At 47.3% G+C, this 19,294-nt stretch overlaps 1 protein-coding gene across 4 annotated transcripts in view; it reads right to left on the reverse strand.

Annotated features, from left to right (window-relative positions):
* Gas7 (growth arrest specific 7) overlaps positions 1–19,294 on the reverse strand; it is a 231,923-nt gene that overhangs the window by 114,596 nt on the left and 98,033 nt on the right. Inside the window, exon 1 of one of the 4 annotated variants that reach the window (XM_075992119.1) lies at positions 1,274–1,602. The exons of 2 other annotated variants lie outside the window; for them this stretch is intronic. In XM_075992119.1, coding sequence (XP_075848234.1) covers positions 1,274–1,297 — 24 coding nt within the window. In that variant the 5' untranslated portion in view covers positions 1,298–1,602. Of the gene's footprint in view, positions 1–1,273; positions 1,603–19,294 lie in introns of those variants that run through there. One more of the 4 variants, XM_075992123.1, reaches the window with a different exon arrangement.

Below are 19,294 nucleotides of genomic sequence, written 5' to 3' on the forward strand. Positions count from 1 at the left end.
CACCTGTAGTTCTTTTATCTATTCAGTAGGATGAGGCTAGAAGATTGGACTCTGGGAGTTCAAGAGCAGCGTGGGCAAACTAGTGGGACCAAATATCACAGCAGCAATAGAAAGAACAGGGTCGATGTCTTCAGACATACACCCTTGAAATATTCGTTATATGCCTAATATTATAGGAGAGGACACTAAAATGTGATATTCTAACAATATACTTGTCCTGTGTTGGCCAAGATCCTCTAACACCAGCTTGCCCTTTCCCAACTACTGGAGAACAGAACAGCAGTCTGACACTTGTGGATGCTCGCAGTTGGCAAAGCATGCTGTCCTCAAGCAAGTCACCCCCCCCCCAACTACATCCCAAAGCTGTCCTCTGTGGGATCACTCCAAATGTGACCCTAACTCACTGCAAGGCTGTGGGAAGATGGTCAGCATCCTCTGAGTGTCCCAAGGGCAACAAAGCCTCAGGAAAACTAGCAAAATTGTCCCATGGGTAGGAAGAGCTCGAATCCATATAAACACAAGTTTTCTGCACTTGAACTTTATGCTTGTTCCCAAAGCTGTCTTCTGGGTCTCATTATATAATCACATGCCCATTACTCTTCTCTAGCTCAAACACAGAAAGGCATAGCCCTGACCAGGCTTCCCTTCTGCGGCTCCTCTGACTGATACGTGCCCTCTGTGCCCTCCGTATGCTGCCCTGCCCTCGCAGCAGAGAATGCACAGTGTGGCACCCGGGGGTCAGAAGGTCCATGCGGAACTCCAATTTTCATGCTCCGCTTGCTGTGTGACCTCTGCCAGGACATGTCACCTGTCTGTTATCTCCAATAGGAGAAAGATACCAGTTGATTCCCACAGACCTTCCCAGGTTTCTCCTAAGAACTCCAGCACATCAGTTGGAGCCTCTACAGAGACTCGCCACATGGTGGAAAGAAAACAAAAATCAAAACCAAAGAAGAAAGATCCAAATAGGAGCACTGAGGTAAGTCCACAGAAACCAGGAACACCTCCTTCTCAGACACCTACCCCATCCAAGTCGCTTCCTTTCCTTTTTGGAACCTTGGTCACCATGCAACCCAGACTCTCTGAAGTCATGAGGACCACAGAAAGCAGAGGCACCAGAGTCGCTCGAAAGCAGCGTCCACCCCTAACCCAAAAGGCTATTTAAGAAATCCTTCCCTGCCTGTAGGAGTTGGCGGGTCAACAGTCGAACCTGTTCCTCCTAACCTGGGGCATCTGCATGAGAGATGGCCAAAGTGTCAGGGTCCCCACTCACCTTAGCCCTGAAGTTGATCCTCATATAAATCTGACAGGCTGGTCATTTTTTTTTTTTGCCACAGTTCCCACATCCACTTCTTCCCCGTGGCATCCGCTAATTCACTGTGCAAAGCAGCATTTATATATAGAAAGTTGCAACCACGCAGGTTAGCATTAAAATAGAGCCTTGACGTTGCCGTGGCAACTAAACAAATGATATTCAAAATGAAAGCGAAGTATTCTGCAATCGGAAAAGCATGTCCACAGCCTTCCAGGACAGCTGGGCTCCTTCCCCTGAGCGGGGTGGGACGGTCTCCAGAGGAGGACTCTGTTCTTAGGAATCTCCTCCATTAAGTCACCCTCTCTGGTTTCAGCTGAGGCCTCACTGGCTGCACAGGTTCCTTCTGAAAGCCAGCTCCCGCCTGAGGTGGATCCAAGGCCAAGCAGCTAGGTTTGTGTGAATATCCAGTTCAGGTATGCCAGACTACAAATGCTCAACCCATTAGGTTCCACAGGGAAGCAGCCCGGGTGTTATTACAAGAATGTCTCTATAAACAAAGATGCCACTGCCTGCCTAAAACAGAGAGCCAAGAGGTCAACTGCCGGGTGAATGACACTAAATGGATCCTCTAGCTTAAAATGTGTGTGTGTGTGTGTGTGTGTGTGTGTGTGTGTGTGTGTGTGTGTGTGTGATAGAGGGGAGCTGTCTAGAACCTTCTGCAATGTGTATCTTTTCCCCTTGTTTCCTTGTTTAGTATTCCTCCTGGATAGAGCCGAGCACCCCCCATCTCCAGCATACAAGCTCCTGGTTCCTAGATTCAGCATGTGGAACGTGGAATGAACTCCCTGTCACTGAAGCCAACCAACCCTCAAGAATGAGCACCGTCTCCAAGTCAGAAGGATCCTAGATAAAGGCCGGTGCCTTGGACCAGTCTCTGATCCTTTGTGAGGCTCATTCTGAACTCAAGTGTGGTCTGGAAAGGCCTGAATAAGGAAGACTGTCGGTTCCAAGTGCAGTGAACCTGCAGGTTGCAGAGTACTGGGAACTCTCAAAGGTGGCCGAGGGCACGGAAAGCAGTGTGCACCCCCCACAATGAAGTGGCAGTTTGCCATGATGCTAAGCACACATTTGCCATCAGACTCGGCACGCCTACTCTCAGGGATTTGCCCATGAAAACAAGTGTGCACATACAGTCTGACTCACAACCCTTCAGAGCAGTGACTGGCAGTTGGATCTTAAATGTCCACCAAAGTCTGGAGTGTTCGGGGTTTGGTCTCCTACCTGTCAGGAAGTGATAGGCACTTTAAGAAGTGAAGCCGAATGGGAGTTGTTCTGGTCACTGTCCTTGAAGGAGACAGTGAATTTTACATCTCAGCCTTGAGGTGAGCAGCTTGGCTCCAACCATCCCTCATCACCGTGGTGCAATATATACCTCACCACAGGCCTCAAGCTGACAGAACGCAGACATCACATGCTAAAACGCTGGTGTCAAAGGTTACATAGTTTGTTATTCTATTCATGTGACATTCTCAGACAAAGCCAAGAAGATGGAGAAGGCGCCAGGAGTTTGGGTGGGGAAGGTATGAATGAAAAGGGCATGCAGAAAGAAAAAAAAGTTTTGAGACAGGATCTCACTATGTGGCCTTGACAAGCCTGGAACTTGTTATGTAGGCCAAGCTGGTCTGGAACTCACGGGAGGAACATTTTGTAAACAATGGAATTTCTATATCCTGATTATTGGGGTGTCTATATGAACCTATATGTGTTAAAATTCATAGAACTACATGCCAAAAAGATTGCTTTTACTATATGATAACTGGAAAAATATATTATTTCACCTTGGGATAAAAAAACAACAGTTGATGGTCAAGAGTATTCAGCTCAAACAAGGGGTCTTCTTCACCCCTACGCAGATGAGCCCTGTTTATATTTATTACCAGTATTGTTTTCCATTTGACATACACTATTTTGATTCTGGATCAACATTCTGGAAGTGTGATTCTTGGACGAGCAGCCGCAGCCGCAATGGTACCTCACCTGGCAATCTGTTAGAAAGTGTAGGCTCTGGGGCCACCCAGACTTCCTACAGCAGAAACTTCTAGGTGGGGCCTATGTTTACATAACCTCTGGAGCACGTGATTCAATGCACGCTGGACGGGTGGGAACCACTGACCTTGCTACAGCAGCTGGAACCAACTAGGAGTCAGCTTGCTCTGTTCTACACACCTCCCTTGAACTCTGTCTCTTCCTTTTCTCAACCTAACCCTTTACCCACCTTTAGCTTGCTCCAGATGTGGCCAACCGCTGCCCAGCAAAGAAAGGTCAAGCCTATAGTTCTCATGTGACCACCATGAAGAAGCAGGGCGATACAGGGATGCTTGAGATGCAAAGGGAACCAACCCTTGGTTATCTACAGCACACTCAGCAAGCTCCTCCCATCAGACCCAGCCCTGGGGTCCTTTGCCAGAATCAGAACCAACTTCATCCATTTTCCTCCCTCCCTGAACTCCTGGAGAGGTCCCAGAAATCAGATGTGGGCCTCGTGGTTACCCCCTGAAGCCTGGAAGAGTACAGCTTCCCACCTTCTCCAGAACAAATGCAAAGGCGTTTTTGCGTGGTTGTTGGCTCCAAAGCCACGCCAAGATGATGGCTACAAGGATGAAATCAGAACCATATGGATTTCAATGAAATAAACAGAATTACAGCACAGGGTTGGGCCCAAGAAACCAGGGGCTATGTGCCTGGCCCAGTGCCCAGGCTTGGTGGCCTGCAGCGCAGGCTGGGCTCTCTGGCCTCTCCCTTCCACCGTGACTCCCACAAACAGTCCCAGGGGCATGCTGCCTGCTCTCTGGCTTTCCTTGCTGAGGTCTTGACTGACATTTCAGTGTTTTATTGGGACTTTTTATATATACACATATATTCTCTTTTACAGTACAGTTAAAGATCATTTGGCTTCTTTTCTACCTCCATCTGAAGATGTACAAGCTCAGGCAGGAATGCCGTCCCTGATGATAGAGTTGCAGCTCCAGAGGCATGGGGGTGGGGGTCAGCTTGGCATCCACCCTCTTTCCCACCTTACAGAGTTAGCTGGACTGGGTGGGGACACCCATTTCCCCTCATACCATACATGGCAAACTCCTTCCTTTCCATTCCTAGGGAAACAAGACAGCACTCTGTATAGCTAGCATTTCTCAATCAGGGTAGTTCTTCCCCTCCCCCACACCCCTACCTCCCCAGTGCCATTCGGCACCATTTGGACACATTTATTAGCTGTCACAGTGGGGCTGGCTGGGTTAGCTCCCATGGCTGCTGGAGCAGTCTCCATGTGTCCTGGGACAACACTCTTCTAGCCTCTGACTACTTTGAAGGTCATAGGTCAAGGTCATAGACTGCATTCCTCCTAGAGATCGTCTTGTCTTTCCCTGCTTCTGAACGCTGCCCAGTGCCCAGCCCTTGGCCAGGGACTTTCTTCTACATTTAAAACCATCCATGTCAGAATACTCCCTGTTAACACTGTCATCTCTCTTCCACATGCAAGGACCTTGGTGATCAAACTGGGCCCGACTGGGTGATCTATAGTACCCTCCCATCGCAAGACCAGCTTACTTGCAGCTATAATTCTACACACAACATTTAGTTTCTTTTCCTGTAACCCATGGCACACAAGTTCCAAGGATTGCCATGTGCCCACGGGAGTAGAAATGAAGGTGTCTAACATGAGAGGCTGCTGGCTTTGCTGCTAAACACCCTACAGCTATAGCTGGGTATAGTAGCATATGCTTGTGATCTCAGCTCTTGGGGGACCAAGGCTAGAGGAGGGAAAAATGGGAGGCTAGCATCAGCCTTCTCAAACAAAACAAAACAAACAAACAGAAAACCCCAAACAATCCATCAACACAGGTAGACCCTATCCCAATTATCAATACACCAAGGCTAAGAAGCCCTGATGCTCCCTATCACCTAGACCCGAGTTAGCTTCCAGTGACCCTAACTCAAATCCATTCCCCCAGAGAGCTCACCCTTGGAACTTTTAAAGACTTTCCGAGCTTTGATCCACAGTAAAAGAGGAATGCTTAATAATATGTTAAGAATTTTAAAGTGGATTTTGTAATTGGTCAGAATATCACTCCTGAATCATAGAGAATATGATAATTACTTGGTTTTGCTTTGACTGTGTGTGTGTGTAAGGGGGGGTCCACATTGGGTGTGTTGATCTAGCACTCTTTGCCTTTATTGACAAAGGTTCTCCTATTGAATCAGAAGACTAGTAGTCAGCAAACCCAAGTAATCCTCCTAGGGTTGCAGGTATGTACTTGGCCAAGAATCTACATGGGTTTTGGGGATTTGAACTCACATCCCCAAGCTTTCAAGGCAAGTACTCTTAGCCATTGAACCATCTCTCTAGTCCAAGGTTTTTTTGTTTGTTTGTTTGTTTTTGAAGTGGGGTCTTACTGTGTAGCCTAGGCTGGCCTATCTCAGCCTACCAAATGCTGATGTGCCCCACAATGCCCAGCATAAAACTTGAAAAGCCCATGAAAGGCATCTGAAGTGCAGAAGCCACATACATACATATAGAATTCATGTGACTTCAATAACTTCAGGTGACACAGCTAATTCTGCTTGGCAGCTGGATTAGCTGCTTCCAGAGTCCTGAATTCTGGAACTAGCCTGCTCGAGATGCTCCTACCCTCAGTACCTGTCTCCCTTTCTTTCCTCTTGCAATCATGCTGCGCTTCAAGAAGCTGACGTTCATTTCTAGTGAGCCTGGAGATATCAGTCCCCACAATGCCCACTGGACCCCAGGATCCTGAAGGTGGCCAGCAGTCCTCTACTCTATGGTGAGACCTATAGCACAGTCTGGGAAAGGGCCAGGGCTCCAGGACATCCTGTGCTTTGTGAAGGTCTCAGGAGAGCACCCAGAAAGGATATACCTTCCTTGCCTAGCAAAAACAAATCATTTCTGTGCCTCTCTCTCTGGCCGTATTTTCCAAAATAGGCCAAGAAGGGGCTGGGAAGGGTGACTAGTTTGGTTTCTGAGCTGTGGTAACACACTGACCAAAAATAACTTGGGAAGGAGGGAAGGGTTCATTGGGCTTCCCCGTAACAGGGAAATCAGCACAGGAGCTTAAAGCAGAAACCACGGAGAAGCATAGTTCACTAACTCACTTAACTACTTTATTACACACCCTAGGTATTGCCTGCAGTGGGCTGCAGCTTCAACATCAGCAAGAAAATGCCCGCCCCCCAGACATGCCCACAGGCCAATCTGATGGAGGCAACTTCCCAGTTGAGACTCACTCTTCCCAGGTGACTCTGGGTTGTGTCAAGTTGACAGCTGGAGCTAACTGTGACACAATGTTAATGTAATGGCATTTCCCCTAAAGTAACAGCCAGGCAGAGCCTACTGATGCCACCACCTCCTTGTCATCCTGATGAAAGCGAGTGTCCACTCCCTCCACCCCCATCAAGAGATACGCAGAAGCACTGAGATGCTTCTGTCTCGGTCTTTCTCGCTGTCTCTGTCTGTCTCTCTTTCTGTGCCCCTAAGATCCCCTACTCCAGGAAGGTCCCTACAGTCCTCTTCCATGTCCTCTGTAGGACACAGTGAAACACTTACTTGACTTCTCTGCAGCAAATTCACAGCAACTCTGCCACCACCACCACCTCTGCTCTAGGAAAGCCTGACACATCTGGGATACCCTGAGACTCAGGATCATACATACCAAGGTGGGTGCCTGCTGCTGGGATACCCTGAGACTCAGGATCATAAGTGCCAAGCTGTCTGCTGCACAGGTACTGGGAGTTTGCTGTGTATCTGCCAGGTGATGCTGGAAACTTTTCCAGACCCTGATGTCAATGGTCCGCAGGTGGCTTCAGCTTGGCTTCGGGAGGACAATAAGCCATGTGTTATCTCATTTAGTATCCATGTCCTCCCTTACGGCAGATCACCTGAAGCCATCTAGGTTCTGTGGTCATGGGTTCTCGCTGAGAAATCGGCTCAGATTCAATTTAACTGCTCATGTTTTGATACAAGGACATGAGGCTGCAGCTGGGGACAGCAGCACCTGCATGGAGACCTTGGTGGTCCAGGGACTTTGTCAGAGCCATAATCTTCCCCAGGTGTTAACCAGGCACCACACCGAGGGCTGAGCCTTGTGCATCTGGCTCTGAAACTCTGGTCACATGGCTTGTTCAGTCCCTATTCACCATGGCACCTTCTGGCCCACCGTGGAACAGGGTTTGACAAGCGGTCATCCTCCCTGGCCAAAAAGCTAAAGCTTCCTTTAGACTCCCAGGATCAGGGTGCCTGGTTGCAATTGAGATGAAGGGGGGCAGGAAGCCTTTTCAAATTTGTATTTTTCCCATCCAGTCACAGCAGTTCCTTTGTGGCTTCAGTGCCTCCAGTGAGTTGCCCCCACTCCCCACAAAGACGCTGACAAAGAAAGCCCCATTGTAGGGGAGTGCTGGTCCACATTTCCCTCTCCTATTTCCCAGCACGAGCCTCCCTCCCCATATCCAACATGAGTCACAGAAGCCCAACAGAAAGTTCAAAGATGCTTTGATAATGGGGCTTTCAAATGGATGGTCCCAGCAGGACAGCAGCTGTAACTGCTGTAGGATTCCCCAACCGATGAAGGGAGGAGATTCCTGTGCCAGAGGCCAGGGTAGCGGGGAGCTTGGCTTGGCATCTCCAGAATACCCAGGGCAATGGCGTAGAAGCCACTGTGGGATTCCAAGGCATCATATCAGTTTTTGCATGCACCAGGATGGAAGTAGCTTGCAACATCCAGATCTGTGCAGCATATCCCTGCCACTTGTGAGACATCCCCAAGTTTCCATTTTCCATGCTCATGGTTTATAGGACAAATTATTTCAGTCTGGCTAATTAGTAGATCCCTTTCCCTGGCCAGAGTGACTAGTTCAAAGATGGGCACATGACCCAAGACAGTCCTGTAAGAACAAATCCTTAGATTCTGGTAGGCATTATTAGGGGCAAGAGGTACCATGACAACAGAATGCAAGCCTGATGCTTTGGGTGGCCTCTGGACAAGTCATCTCACGGAACATGGTCAATGCAGAAGACATAATGGAGAAAAAGAAAAGGAAGCAGAGGCAGAGAGACGTCACAGTGCACCGACATTCACGAAGCCACCCGATCAAACCTTTTCTGAAGCTGAACTTTCTGGGAATGTTCAGTTACATCTATCTATCTAGAGAATCCCTTTTCCTTTGAAGTCAACTTGAGTAGGATGTCTGTAAGAAGTAATAGAAACAGTAATAGAAATAATAGAAATCTTCCCTTGCTTTGCTCACTCCTCTTACGGCTGGGTTGCTTCAGCCTTTGCCTCCCTGGGCATGCCCGTTCTCAACCACGTGAACTCAGATCTCCCACAGCCCCCTCACCAAGGATACATGTAATTTGTATGAAGGCTTATCCAGATAACCCAGGACAATCTCAAGATCCTTAATGTAGTTATAGCTGCAAAGGCCTCTTCACAAAAGCCATTCATGCTTCTGGGGATTAGGAAAAGACAGATCTCTGAAAGGAGCTATCAGATGCCCCCAGCCACAAGAAGTCAGGCTGCTGGCTGCATGAAGATGAGGTGTGGTGAGCTCAGCTCTGAGAAGAACCTGAGGATGTGTGTGTCGGTTTCAGGATATACATGATCTGAGACCAGAGATGGCTTTGGGGAACAGTGGTGCCAAAACTGGACTGATGGCTTTTCGCTGTGGTTTGTATACCCGGCTCAAGAAACAAGACTGTGAATTGGGGTTTCCCAAAGTGTAGAAAACCAGGGGGTTTCCGGAACACTTGCAATACCGAAATGAGGCCTACATGGGTGGCCTAAAAGGTTCACTTTTTCAGTGGTTCCCTATTTATTTCAAGGTCTATTAGTGAAAAAAAGTAATGATGAAAGCCTATGACATCACTACCATGGAGCATGACACTGGTGACCATCTACCATGCTAGTTTACCAAGCCCACACAATCACTATATTAAACTTGGGAGCTGAGTTCAGATCTATACCCGGTTTAATCTAGCCACTTGATCTCTCTGGACAATGTCTGGAACAGGTAATCCCCATGGAAACGGAAATAATAATGATGCTGTTATTAATAGCCATACATTTGGTAAGATGGAAATGAACAGATGCACACAAAGCATTTAGGACTGACCTGTGCTCGTGTATCCTGCTGTATGCCACAGCCCCTTCTCTCAACTCTGTGGCCCAGTATCACCCTTACTAGAATGTCCTAGAGAGAGCTGATAGAATCAAGCATCCATTCCGTGTCAGCTGGGTCTCCTCTGCCTCCGATTTTATTCTAGTTCCCCCACTCCTCCAACTAGTCAAATGGGGCCTCCACTTCTCGGAGCGTCCTTCTGGCGGACAGGAAGGGAGTCTGAACAGAAGCTACCCTGCCCCCATAGTGGTCTCCACAGAGCAACCCAGCCATTGAACCTCGGATCTTAAGGCAAAGGTGCTTGCAAACGCTCCTAGTCCGGTCCTTGTGTCAGGGCAGCTGTTTATCAGTACAGCTCGAGTGTTCTGCTTCCAAGATCCTCTACCCTTGCTGGTATTCGGAGCCCCAGCCGAAGGCGCACTCCTTAAATGAGTCAGGTCCCCCAGAGGGAAGCAGATCTTAACATTCCTTCATCCTGACACTATCTCAGAGGGTGGCCGCTGTTACAGGCAACAACTGACCAGGGTGTGGTGTCTCTGACACCACCTTCACCCTGGTCACTAATTTGGGATGGTTCTCAGTCCTTCAGTGCTCATAGTTGAGTCATAGTTGAGGCATAAGCCATGTGTGAAGATTCCCAACAGGGACTCGGGAGCTGTTTACCCCGCTCAGTGAGAAGCAGAGCCATATCACACTAGTCCTGCAAGAAGGCAAGTCCCACCCTACAGGCTACTGAGAGACTGGTTCTCCTCAGGAGCAACGCCTGTCTCAGTCTGTCTCATAGGGCCTCTTCCTGCTTGGTTTTGGGAAGACTTTTGCTGGTGCCATCCCTGGTCTCCTTCCTTACTCTGAAGACAGAGACAGACTACTGGGGGCCCCCAAGACCAGTCCTAGGTTTAAGGTTGGCTAAGAGAACACGTAAGGCTTAGGAAACAGCTCTCAGTCATTGGTCAAGCGCTACTTCAGCAAGAGGATACAAAGCAAACTCCATGAAGGGCTATGGAGACAGAGATAAAAGCCCTGAGTAAATAAATCAAGTTGCAGAGTCCTCCCCAGGGAAATCCTCTCCAGGTGGAGTCACACGGGGCATGCTGAATTCCTCCAGCGGGGACAGTGACAGAATGTGTAAACATAATCATTGTCTACCAGGGAAGCTCATGAGTCCTCAGATCCAGAGTTTGCCCCTGCCACATACACACAAACGTGGACTCAGAAAAGGACATCAGGGGTCCTCCTTTGTCACTCTCTGCCTTACTTCTTGGAGACAGGGTCTCTCACTGGGCCTGGAGTTCAGTTGCAGTTGGCAAGCCCCAGATATCTTCTGGCCTCCTCCTCTCACAGAGCTGGGCTTACAAGCATGGGAGTGGCCACTCGGCTTTTTCCAGTGCTGATCTGAACTCAGATCCTCATGCATGCCTGTGTGCAGTGTTCTCTGAGCCAAGGGTCCAGGATTATTACTGGGGGCTGGTTACAGGCACGGCGAGCCTAGCATGTGGCCAAACGTCAGGTTCCTGGATGAGAAGCAGGCGTTTGACATCAACCACACTATATACAGAAATAGTTTAAGACATGGGCCACCATCATCACTTAGGAAAGCGTGGGAACTTCCCAAACCCAGCTGTGGGGTGACATTACAAACTGGCTTGCTAAAGAAAGCAGATCAGCTATGCTATTCTTTTTCAAGTTTCATTCATTCATTCATTCATTCATTCATTCATTCATTCATTCACCTAGTGTGAAGGGTGTGCGCGCCATGGCATGGCAGAATAGCCATAACCTACTGAGCCATCCTGCCTGCCTCTGTGGCAGCTATTCAAGCTCCCTAGCTGTAGAATGCTCATCGGAATGGCCCTCCCTAGCGGTCTAGCCCAAGTGGCAAAATCTTAACACCAAATTCTAGACAGATGATATCTACTGGAATGCTGTTGACAGAAAGCTTAGTTCCACAGAGCTCCCTGGTCCATGGCTGGCCTACGGCTACTGTTAGCCCAGGAATTCCAGCCTCTGGGGTCAGTATGTCAAACTGATGAGGATTTCATATAACAATAACTACCCCTGACAATGACTGCCAGGCATTGGGCCAAACATTTGACACCCAAGAAACTCACTATTAGCATCACTGTTTTACAATGGAGTCACCCACAGCACAGAGACATGAAATGACTTGCCCAAAGTCACTCTGCTAAAGGGTTTGAACTCTCATCCACCTGGCCCTGCAGCCAGTGACCTTTAACCTTCATACCCAGTAACTCCCTAAAGCCTGTCTTTCCTTGACCACCATTATAATTTCCAGCAAACTTAATATAGCTTTTCTTTTTGTTAATATTTTTAAAGGACTCACTTTCTTCCTTTAAAAATGGCTGAAAAGAAAGTGTTATATTCATCTTCAAATCGGAAATTATTAACATTCGCTAGGAAACTATGGCAATCCTAAAAATGGTCACAATGAAAATCCAGCAAGGATATTGGCCTTAGGCGGATATTGCTGCCTGAGGAGCATTCTCTCACCCAGCCCATCCAGAACCCTCTTCTCACCACAGTCATGAACAGTGAGAAGAGCAAAAGGAAAAGTCTTCTCTCCATAGGACTGGGACTGAATGTTTTGCCCAGAGATGATTCTGTTAGCTTTCTGACACTCCGACAAAATAATTGTGACGAAAAGACATATACTGGCTCCTGGCTTGAGAGGTTCTTACCCAATGACTTTTGGTCCTGTGGAGCAGACAGCATCTTGGCAGGAGTGGTGGAGAATATTGCTCGACTCGTGGTCATTAGAAGACCAACCAGGGAAAGAGGAAAGAAAGGCTAGAGTCTCAGTATCTCCATCCATAGTATGCTGCAGTGACCCAACTCCTGTTGGCTCCAAACCCTGAAGACTTGACCATCTATTAATAGGAACACAGCCTAAGGACTAAGCCCTCAACAGGAACTTGAGAGAATATTCCAGATCCACACTGTAGTACTCATCTAATTGTGTCTTGGCCTAGCACTTTGGGAACTCTGGTTCATTTGGCTAAAGCTTCCATTGGGAGAGGAAAACTGCGACATACTATAGGTACTATTCAGCCTGTCCGGTCTGGCTCAGTCGGCTCCCTGTGTGCCCTACTCCTCCATTCCAGATCTCAAGCTTGTCCCAGCTCCTACCTTCTCATTTTTGTCTCCAGCTTTGGGGACTGTAAAACACCACCCATCAGTAGCCTGGGTCAGAGGCCCCACCCTCCTAAAACACCTTCCACCCCAAATGTGTTGTTGCTCACCCCTAAATCCTGCCTTCTTGGGCTCTGCTCTGCATGCCAGACTATCAGCTAAACTTTTGCAGAGGAAAAATACTAGCAACAATGCCCTCCCTCTTGCTCCACTTTGAATCTAAGAAGTGATTAAGGAGAGAGAGAGAGGCAGAAGAAATAGACGTGATCTTGGAGATGATGGGCATCAAGATGGTAGAAGAGCATAAGGAAGCCAGAATTACACATTCGCTCTAAGAACCAGGGACCTAATTCTAGATTCCCACTTCTCCATGCCAGTTTGACACCTTGTACAATCCTCTAGCCCCTACTTTACCCGAGATCCTTTGCAGCATTGGATTGTAAGGAATAAGGACCTGGTATCACAGTCCTCTCCCCTTCTCTGGCTGTCTCCTAACACTGCATCCCCTCTGCTTACCCTGAAGTAGCCACCGTTTCCATTGGCAGAGTGTGGCCAATGAAGAGCCAGGGCAGGTTTCCTTGCTCAGGGCTTGGAGACAGCCCCAAGGGTATTCAAATGACAGCTTTACCTGCCATGCCAGAGGATTCTGTGGTGGAAAATAAGCTTTCGATGAAGCCCCAGAACCAAAGCACTGCCTCAGAAAGGCCGGCTCCATCACTTTCCGACAGAAGCCTCTTTCCATCCTTATGCTCAACACCTGTCCCACGCCCACTCCACAGGGCCACAGTGGATAGAAGAGACTGCCTGCCAATGCTGTTCCCAAGCAGGAGCCACAGTGATGGTTGGCAAGGCCCAGAAAACAGGACTTGTAAAGGCAGGTGCCTGTGGCCCCAGGATTGATGTATCTGTGGACCTGCCGTTGAAGGCACTTCCTACCGGTTCTATGCCATTTGTCTAAAACCAGGGAACTAAAATAAAAAGAGGAGAGTGAGTGTCAGCCTTTGATCCACGCCATCATCCCTCGTGTGCCCAGAACAGGTGGTTGACACAAAAACAAAAAGGTGGTATTCCTGCCTGGGGACCGGAGTGACAACAGGGTAGAGGGAGCTGAAATGAGACAAGGAAATGGGATTTTGATTGGGTGCCTAAAGTGTGGTGGAGCCAGAGATCAAAGACAGTGACATGTGAATCACAGAGACAAGGGCTTCCCAGGAAGCAGCATGTCCTGACAGGCTGTGCCGCTCAGCCTGAGAAACAGGAAAGCGAGGGAGAGGTGGTCACTGTGCAGCTACCTAAGGAGTGAGTCCCACCCCTTGCAGTCCCAGGAAGAGCCAGAGCAAGCTGGATTGCTAATGTAAATTTTGAGGCCGAGGAGGGACACCCCACCGTGGCCAGCGCAGCACTGGATTCTATACACACCCTAGCCAAGAAGTCAAAAAACTTCAAATTTAACTCATTGTCCTTTTTTTTCCTTTTTAGTTACTGAGTGCCAGGAGGAGCATCTGAGTGTAAATGACAGCCTGAACCTGTGACATAAAGCATAGCCATAGAATGGCCACCACTGAGCCTGTCATAAACGTCACATTCAGACCGCTCCAGCCTCCTCCATCATCAGGTTATGACAAGTGCAGCCCAGTGACCTACGAGCACATTCATGCTTGAGAAACACCAATGTCAGGTCCATGGGCTATTTTACCAACGCAGGAAACCTTCCAGGGATGTGCCGATGGAGTGTGTAGCAGTCATGCAGGCAGCTGCAGGGCTTGCCAGCGAGACGTCTCACACCAACTCACTTCCCTAGCTGAACTGAAGACTGTGTGTACTTCCCCCGTCCCCGACTCACTGATCAACCCTGACATTAAACTGCCTCTTTGGAGCAGGTCAGCCCCACTGAGCAGCCTTTCAGGAATTAGTGACATGTCTCCTTATTTATTCATGCATCATGTTTATTCAAACAGTTACCGTGTCAGGTGCCTTGAGCACACAGATCAATGACCCAGCCTGGTCTTCTTGCAGGAGGGAAAGACAGCAAATGGGTAGTACATTAGGGACTTGAGTAGTGACAGGTGCTTAATATGGGTGCCAAGGGAGCATCCATCAGTTCTTCCTCAAAGGGGTGCTGCCCAAGAGCCACCCTGAAGACATACATCCTTCTCACCAGGTTTCCACGGCATTGTCTGACCCTCTTGCCTTGCCTTACATTGACTATATTTTATTTCCCATCTTCCTTGACAAATCTGGCATTTATAAAGTCCATTTGTACTATGTAGGTGGTTACACTGATATTTTGAACAAGGACACTTGACTTCAAGTACAGCATTAATCAATAGCTTTTTCTCCTTCTGAATAATACAAATTCCCAGCATGTTTTGCCTTTGATCTTTCTCCACATTCTGGGTGCTGGCAGTGGGGATGAGCTAAAGATACTATTTTTTCAACAAGTCCCGGAACTACCTGTGTGTTTGTTATCTCTTGCCACCAGTGACAACTTTTGAGAAAAATAAAAATATCCAGAATGACTCAAGAGGAATTAGAAACCCTGTAGAAATCGATAACCTTCAAAGGAATCAATTCAAGGGGTCAAAAATCGACGTTTAAAATCTTAATAGCCCCGTGTGGTTTTTCTGCTAGGTTCTCGCAAATGTTTAAGGAGTAGACAATAGCTAACAATCTTGCTCCAGAAATTAGGATGAAAACATTTAGCTCCATTTATAACACCCCAAGAGAAACTTCAGACAACTTCAAAGGAAAATAACACAAGAGGGAAAGAATTTAAAAGCCTGCCTCCTAACCCCACTTAGCTTGGAAGTGTAAAAATTTGAAATAAACATTAGCAAATTTTAGACACGCAGAGGTGTGAAAAGCATCAGAAAACTCAACAAACTCAACACACTAAAAGATTACACGGGAGAAACAAAACAGGCTGGGCCACTGAGATGTCTCAGCAGCTACAGGCACTCGTCACATAAGGCTGATGACCTGCATTCAAAGCCTGGAACCCATGTAAAGGTGGAGGGGGAACTGACTCTACAGGGTTATCCTCCGACCTCCGCAGGTATGCACAGCACACACGCTCACACACATAGCATATATCTACATTCAATGATGATAAATAAAGTGCTTTAAAAGCACAGGCTAACTATGCTAAAAATATAAAAATAATTAGTTCTTTAATCAGATAATGTACTTTTTTTTTTTGATTCCAGAATCCCTGCCACTAGCCTACTAGCTTACTGGGCCACACACTGCCATGCAGCTTTTCTAAATCATCCAGAAAATCGTAACTTCTCATTCTCTCTCTCTCTCTCTCTCTCTCTCTCTCTCTCTCTCTCTCTCTCTCTCTCTCTCTCTCTCTCTCTCTCTCTCCTAAACATGCTTTTCCTCACACTCTGGGCTTCCTTTCTCTTCCTGTAAAGGTCCCCTTCCCACCCCATGGCTGCTTGTCCACCATGTGTCTGACCTCTGTGCTGGCTCAAACAGCATCACTTTTTCTCTTCTCTCCTCGATTTTCCTCCTCCAGTATCTGCTGAGTCGTACAGCCTGCCTACCCTGGGTGTGTGCACACACAGCCTAACTAACCTACATGCAGAATGAACACTAGACATGCCAGAAGTCAGTACCCAGCTGGGGTAAAAGCTCCTGCAAATTAGGAATAGTAGGGGATTTTTTTAGTCTCGAAAATCATCACGAGAAAAATCATAATTACTTTATATTTAATGGGAAACAAAGGATGCTTTTCCATTAAAATCAAGAATAAGAAAAAAAGGCTATTCACTACCATTGATTTTTAAATACTACATTGAAACAACAACAACAAAAAGAGATAGGAAATAAAAGGACTATGAAGTGAGAAACTGCTGACATCCTCCTGCATTAGAATTGTTTGCCTCTAAGATCCAAAAAAATCATACAAACAATCAGAAGGAACAAGCAGCTCAGGGTCTATTCGTAGAAACTACCAGCATTCCTATGAGCCGGCAACAATGAGAACACATGGTAAATACTCAGGGTTCACATGGCTGAATGAAAGCAGTTTGTCTCCTCCATGCTCCCCTGATACTCGGTGAAAAGGACTCGAAAAGAATTGGGTACAAAGCCCCAAAGAGGAAAATAAAATAAAACAGGAGCTGACAATTAATAGGATGCAGAAACAAAATCTCAGAGAATGGAAGGCAAGTGGGCAAATGGCTGACAGCACATGGAGGAGAAAGCTGGAACCTGTGCACTGTGGGGAGAGGAAGGGAAATGAGCTGCTTTTTAAAGATGGCTACTCAGGCCCTGGAAGGCTCAAAGGCAAGTGTCAGGTTGAGGTGAGAAAAGTATGTCCTAGAACCCTTCCACCCACGGCAGCCAGTGACCCGCTCTCCCCCAATGGGGAGGAAGTGGCAGGAAGGAGTCCCTCTGTCTCAGGGACACCCGGAGGCCAGGTGACAAGCCAGACTGGGATATGGCATTTAAGGAATATGTTTACAGTTGCAGGTTCAGGACAGTTGCATTTCCTTAGCAGAAATTTACTGCGGGGGGGGGGGGGGGGCTTTAAAAATGTCAGAAAGTTAAGGAATTGCAAGGAGTGAGACTCAAGAAATGGCTCAAAAAGCAAAAGAGAAGCAAAGAAAACTAAGGGTAGGTTCAGAAAGAAGATCCCAAGATGGCAACTGTTCTACAGACCAGCCTAGGGTGTTCCTTCCGTCACGGTGAAGACTGACAGGGGCTGACAGTATGTGAGGACAGATGGAAAGGCAGAAGGAAACATCTGGAAGGACCAAGGGACAGAAAAAACGGACTCCTCCAATTGTTCTCACCACGATTTATTTACTCTTTGTTGCTGTTTTTCTATCATAGAAGCAGAGGCCAAGAAGAAATCCAGTTGCAAGTTTTACAGGGAAAATGGATGTCATAGTTTGCTATAACCAAACATCACTGTCACGGTGGTGAATGGGCATGCCGCCTTGCAGCAGTGAAGGCGGCTGTGTCTGGGGAATAAGAAGTATTTAGCTAAGACTACTCCACTAGTGGGGAGCAGGAAGCATAATAGGGGCATATCCCTCTGTGACCACCTGCCTCCAGTTAGGCTCTCCCTTCTAAAGTTTGCAGAAATTCCAAAATAGTGCCATCGCCCAGAGAGCAAGCCTTTAACTACGGACCTGGAGGGGAGATTTCCTATTTAGGCCATATTATTCTGCCTCTGTGCCTTGAAGGTTCACGTCCATCTCATGCAAAACATATGCAGCTCGTCTCTCAGAGTCCCCATAGCTTCGAAATTCTATCATTGTAAAAAGCCCAAAGACTCAAAGCAAAGTATTAGTGGTAAGCACCTGTAAGACAAAACAAAATAAATTGCATACTTCAAAAACCATGGCACAGTGTAGATAGTCCCATTCCGAAAGGGAAAAGGGGAGAACAGCAAGGAAGGATCAGACCAAAGCTTGATGACACCTACAGGAAAAATAGCAAATTCCACCACTCCATGTTGATCATCTCAAGCTCGGTGGGATGAGCTCTGTCAGGCTTGCACAGCTTCGTCTATGTGGCTTTGTCTGTAACAGCCCACGTGACTTCTTTGTGGGGCTGGCAGCTTCACCCTCATACCTTCACATATAGCCCTCTTTGGAAGACAATATGAGACAAGGTCGGGATCCCTGCAGGCACCTTTCCTAATGCTGCGACCTTTTAATACAGTGCCTCATGTTGTGGTGACCCTCAACCATAACATTATTTACTTGCTACTTCATAATTGTAATTCTGCTGCTGTTATGAATTGTAGTGTAAATCTCTGATATGTGATCCCAGGGTTTGCAACCCACAGGTTGAGAATCACTGTTCTAAAACCTTTCTTTGAAGTCTGAGTGGAAGCCTCCGTGACCCTATAAAACCCTCTCATTCAGCAGGCTTCCCAAACCAGCATCATGTAGACAATGACAACGCCTCACACCAGCTTGAACAACTACCGTTGGGCATCTTGAAACAAGACTGCACTGTACACTCCATGCCTGAGAAGCTGGCCAAGATGCAATGATGCATGGAGAAACATTTCCTAGGTGGCCCTTTGTCAGTAAGGGGCCCCAAAAGTGCCTGCTCATGGGAAAGGAAAGCATTTTTAATTAACTTATTCTTTCAGACCCTTCAGCCTGAAATGGGTTTGGCTAATCCTGAGGTGTTCTCAAGCCGTCTTCCCTACTATCAGGACAAAATACTTAACTGATTTTTGGTGATCTTTTTCAGAAACCATGTCATCTTACCCCCAACTTTACACCCATGTTGCTGGGCAACTTGTGGTTATTTAAAAAACACCTCCCGCTTTCCCTTGTGCTTCTTAATTCCCACTGAGAATTTGGTGAAAACCAGCCAGAAATGATGATACTACAGCCTGGACTGCCTGATAAAAACATTTGTGCCAAATTAATTAGCACATCACCTTTAAACTCATCCTCCTACAACGTCTTAGGGCATGGACAAAATGTAAACAAATTTTGTACCAGAATGCAACGTGAATGGTCTCTGGTCCAGTTCCTAATGGATTCCTCATGCCCATATAAAACCGCCTGCACCTCCACTGCTTGCTGCCTTTCTGCAGGCATTTGGCTTTCTGAGCTCTTGCAGAACCACCCATATAGTGGTTATAGTTAAACCACTATAACGTTTTTCTGCTCTGCTCCTTCAAGTTTTTCAAATTCCCCAACAAACTTCCCTGATATCAATTTCTTGAGT

Source organism: Microtus pennsylvanicus, chromosome 11 (genome assembly GCF_037038515.1).
Source record: "Microtus pennsylvanicus isolate mMicPen1 chromosome 11, mMicPen1.hap1, whole genome shotgun sequence".
Lineage (NCBI taxonomy): Eukaryota > Metazoa > Chordata > Mammalia > Rodentia > Cricetidae > Microtus > Microtus pennsylvanicus.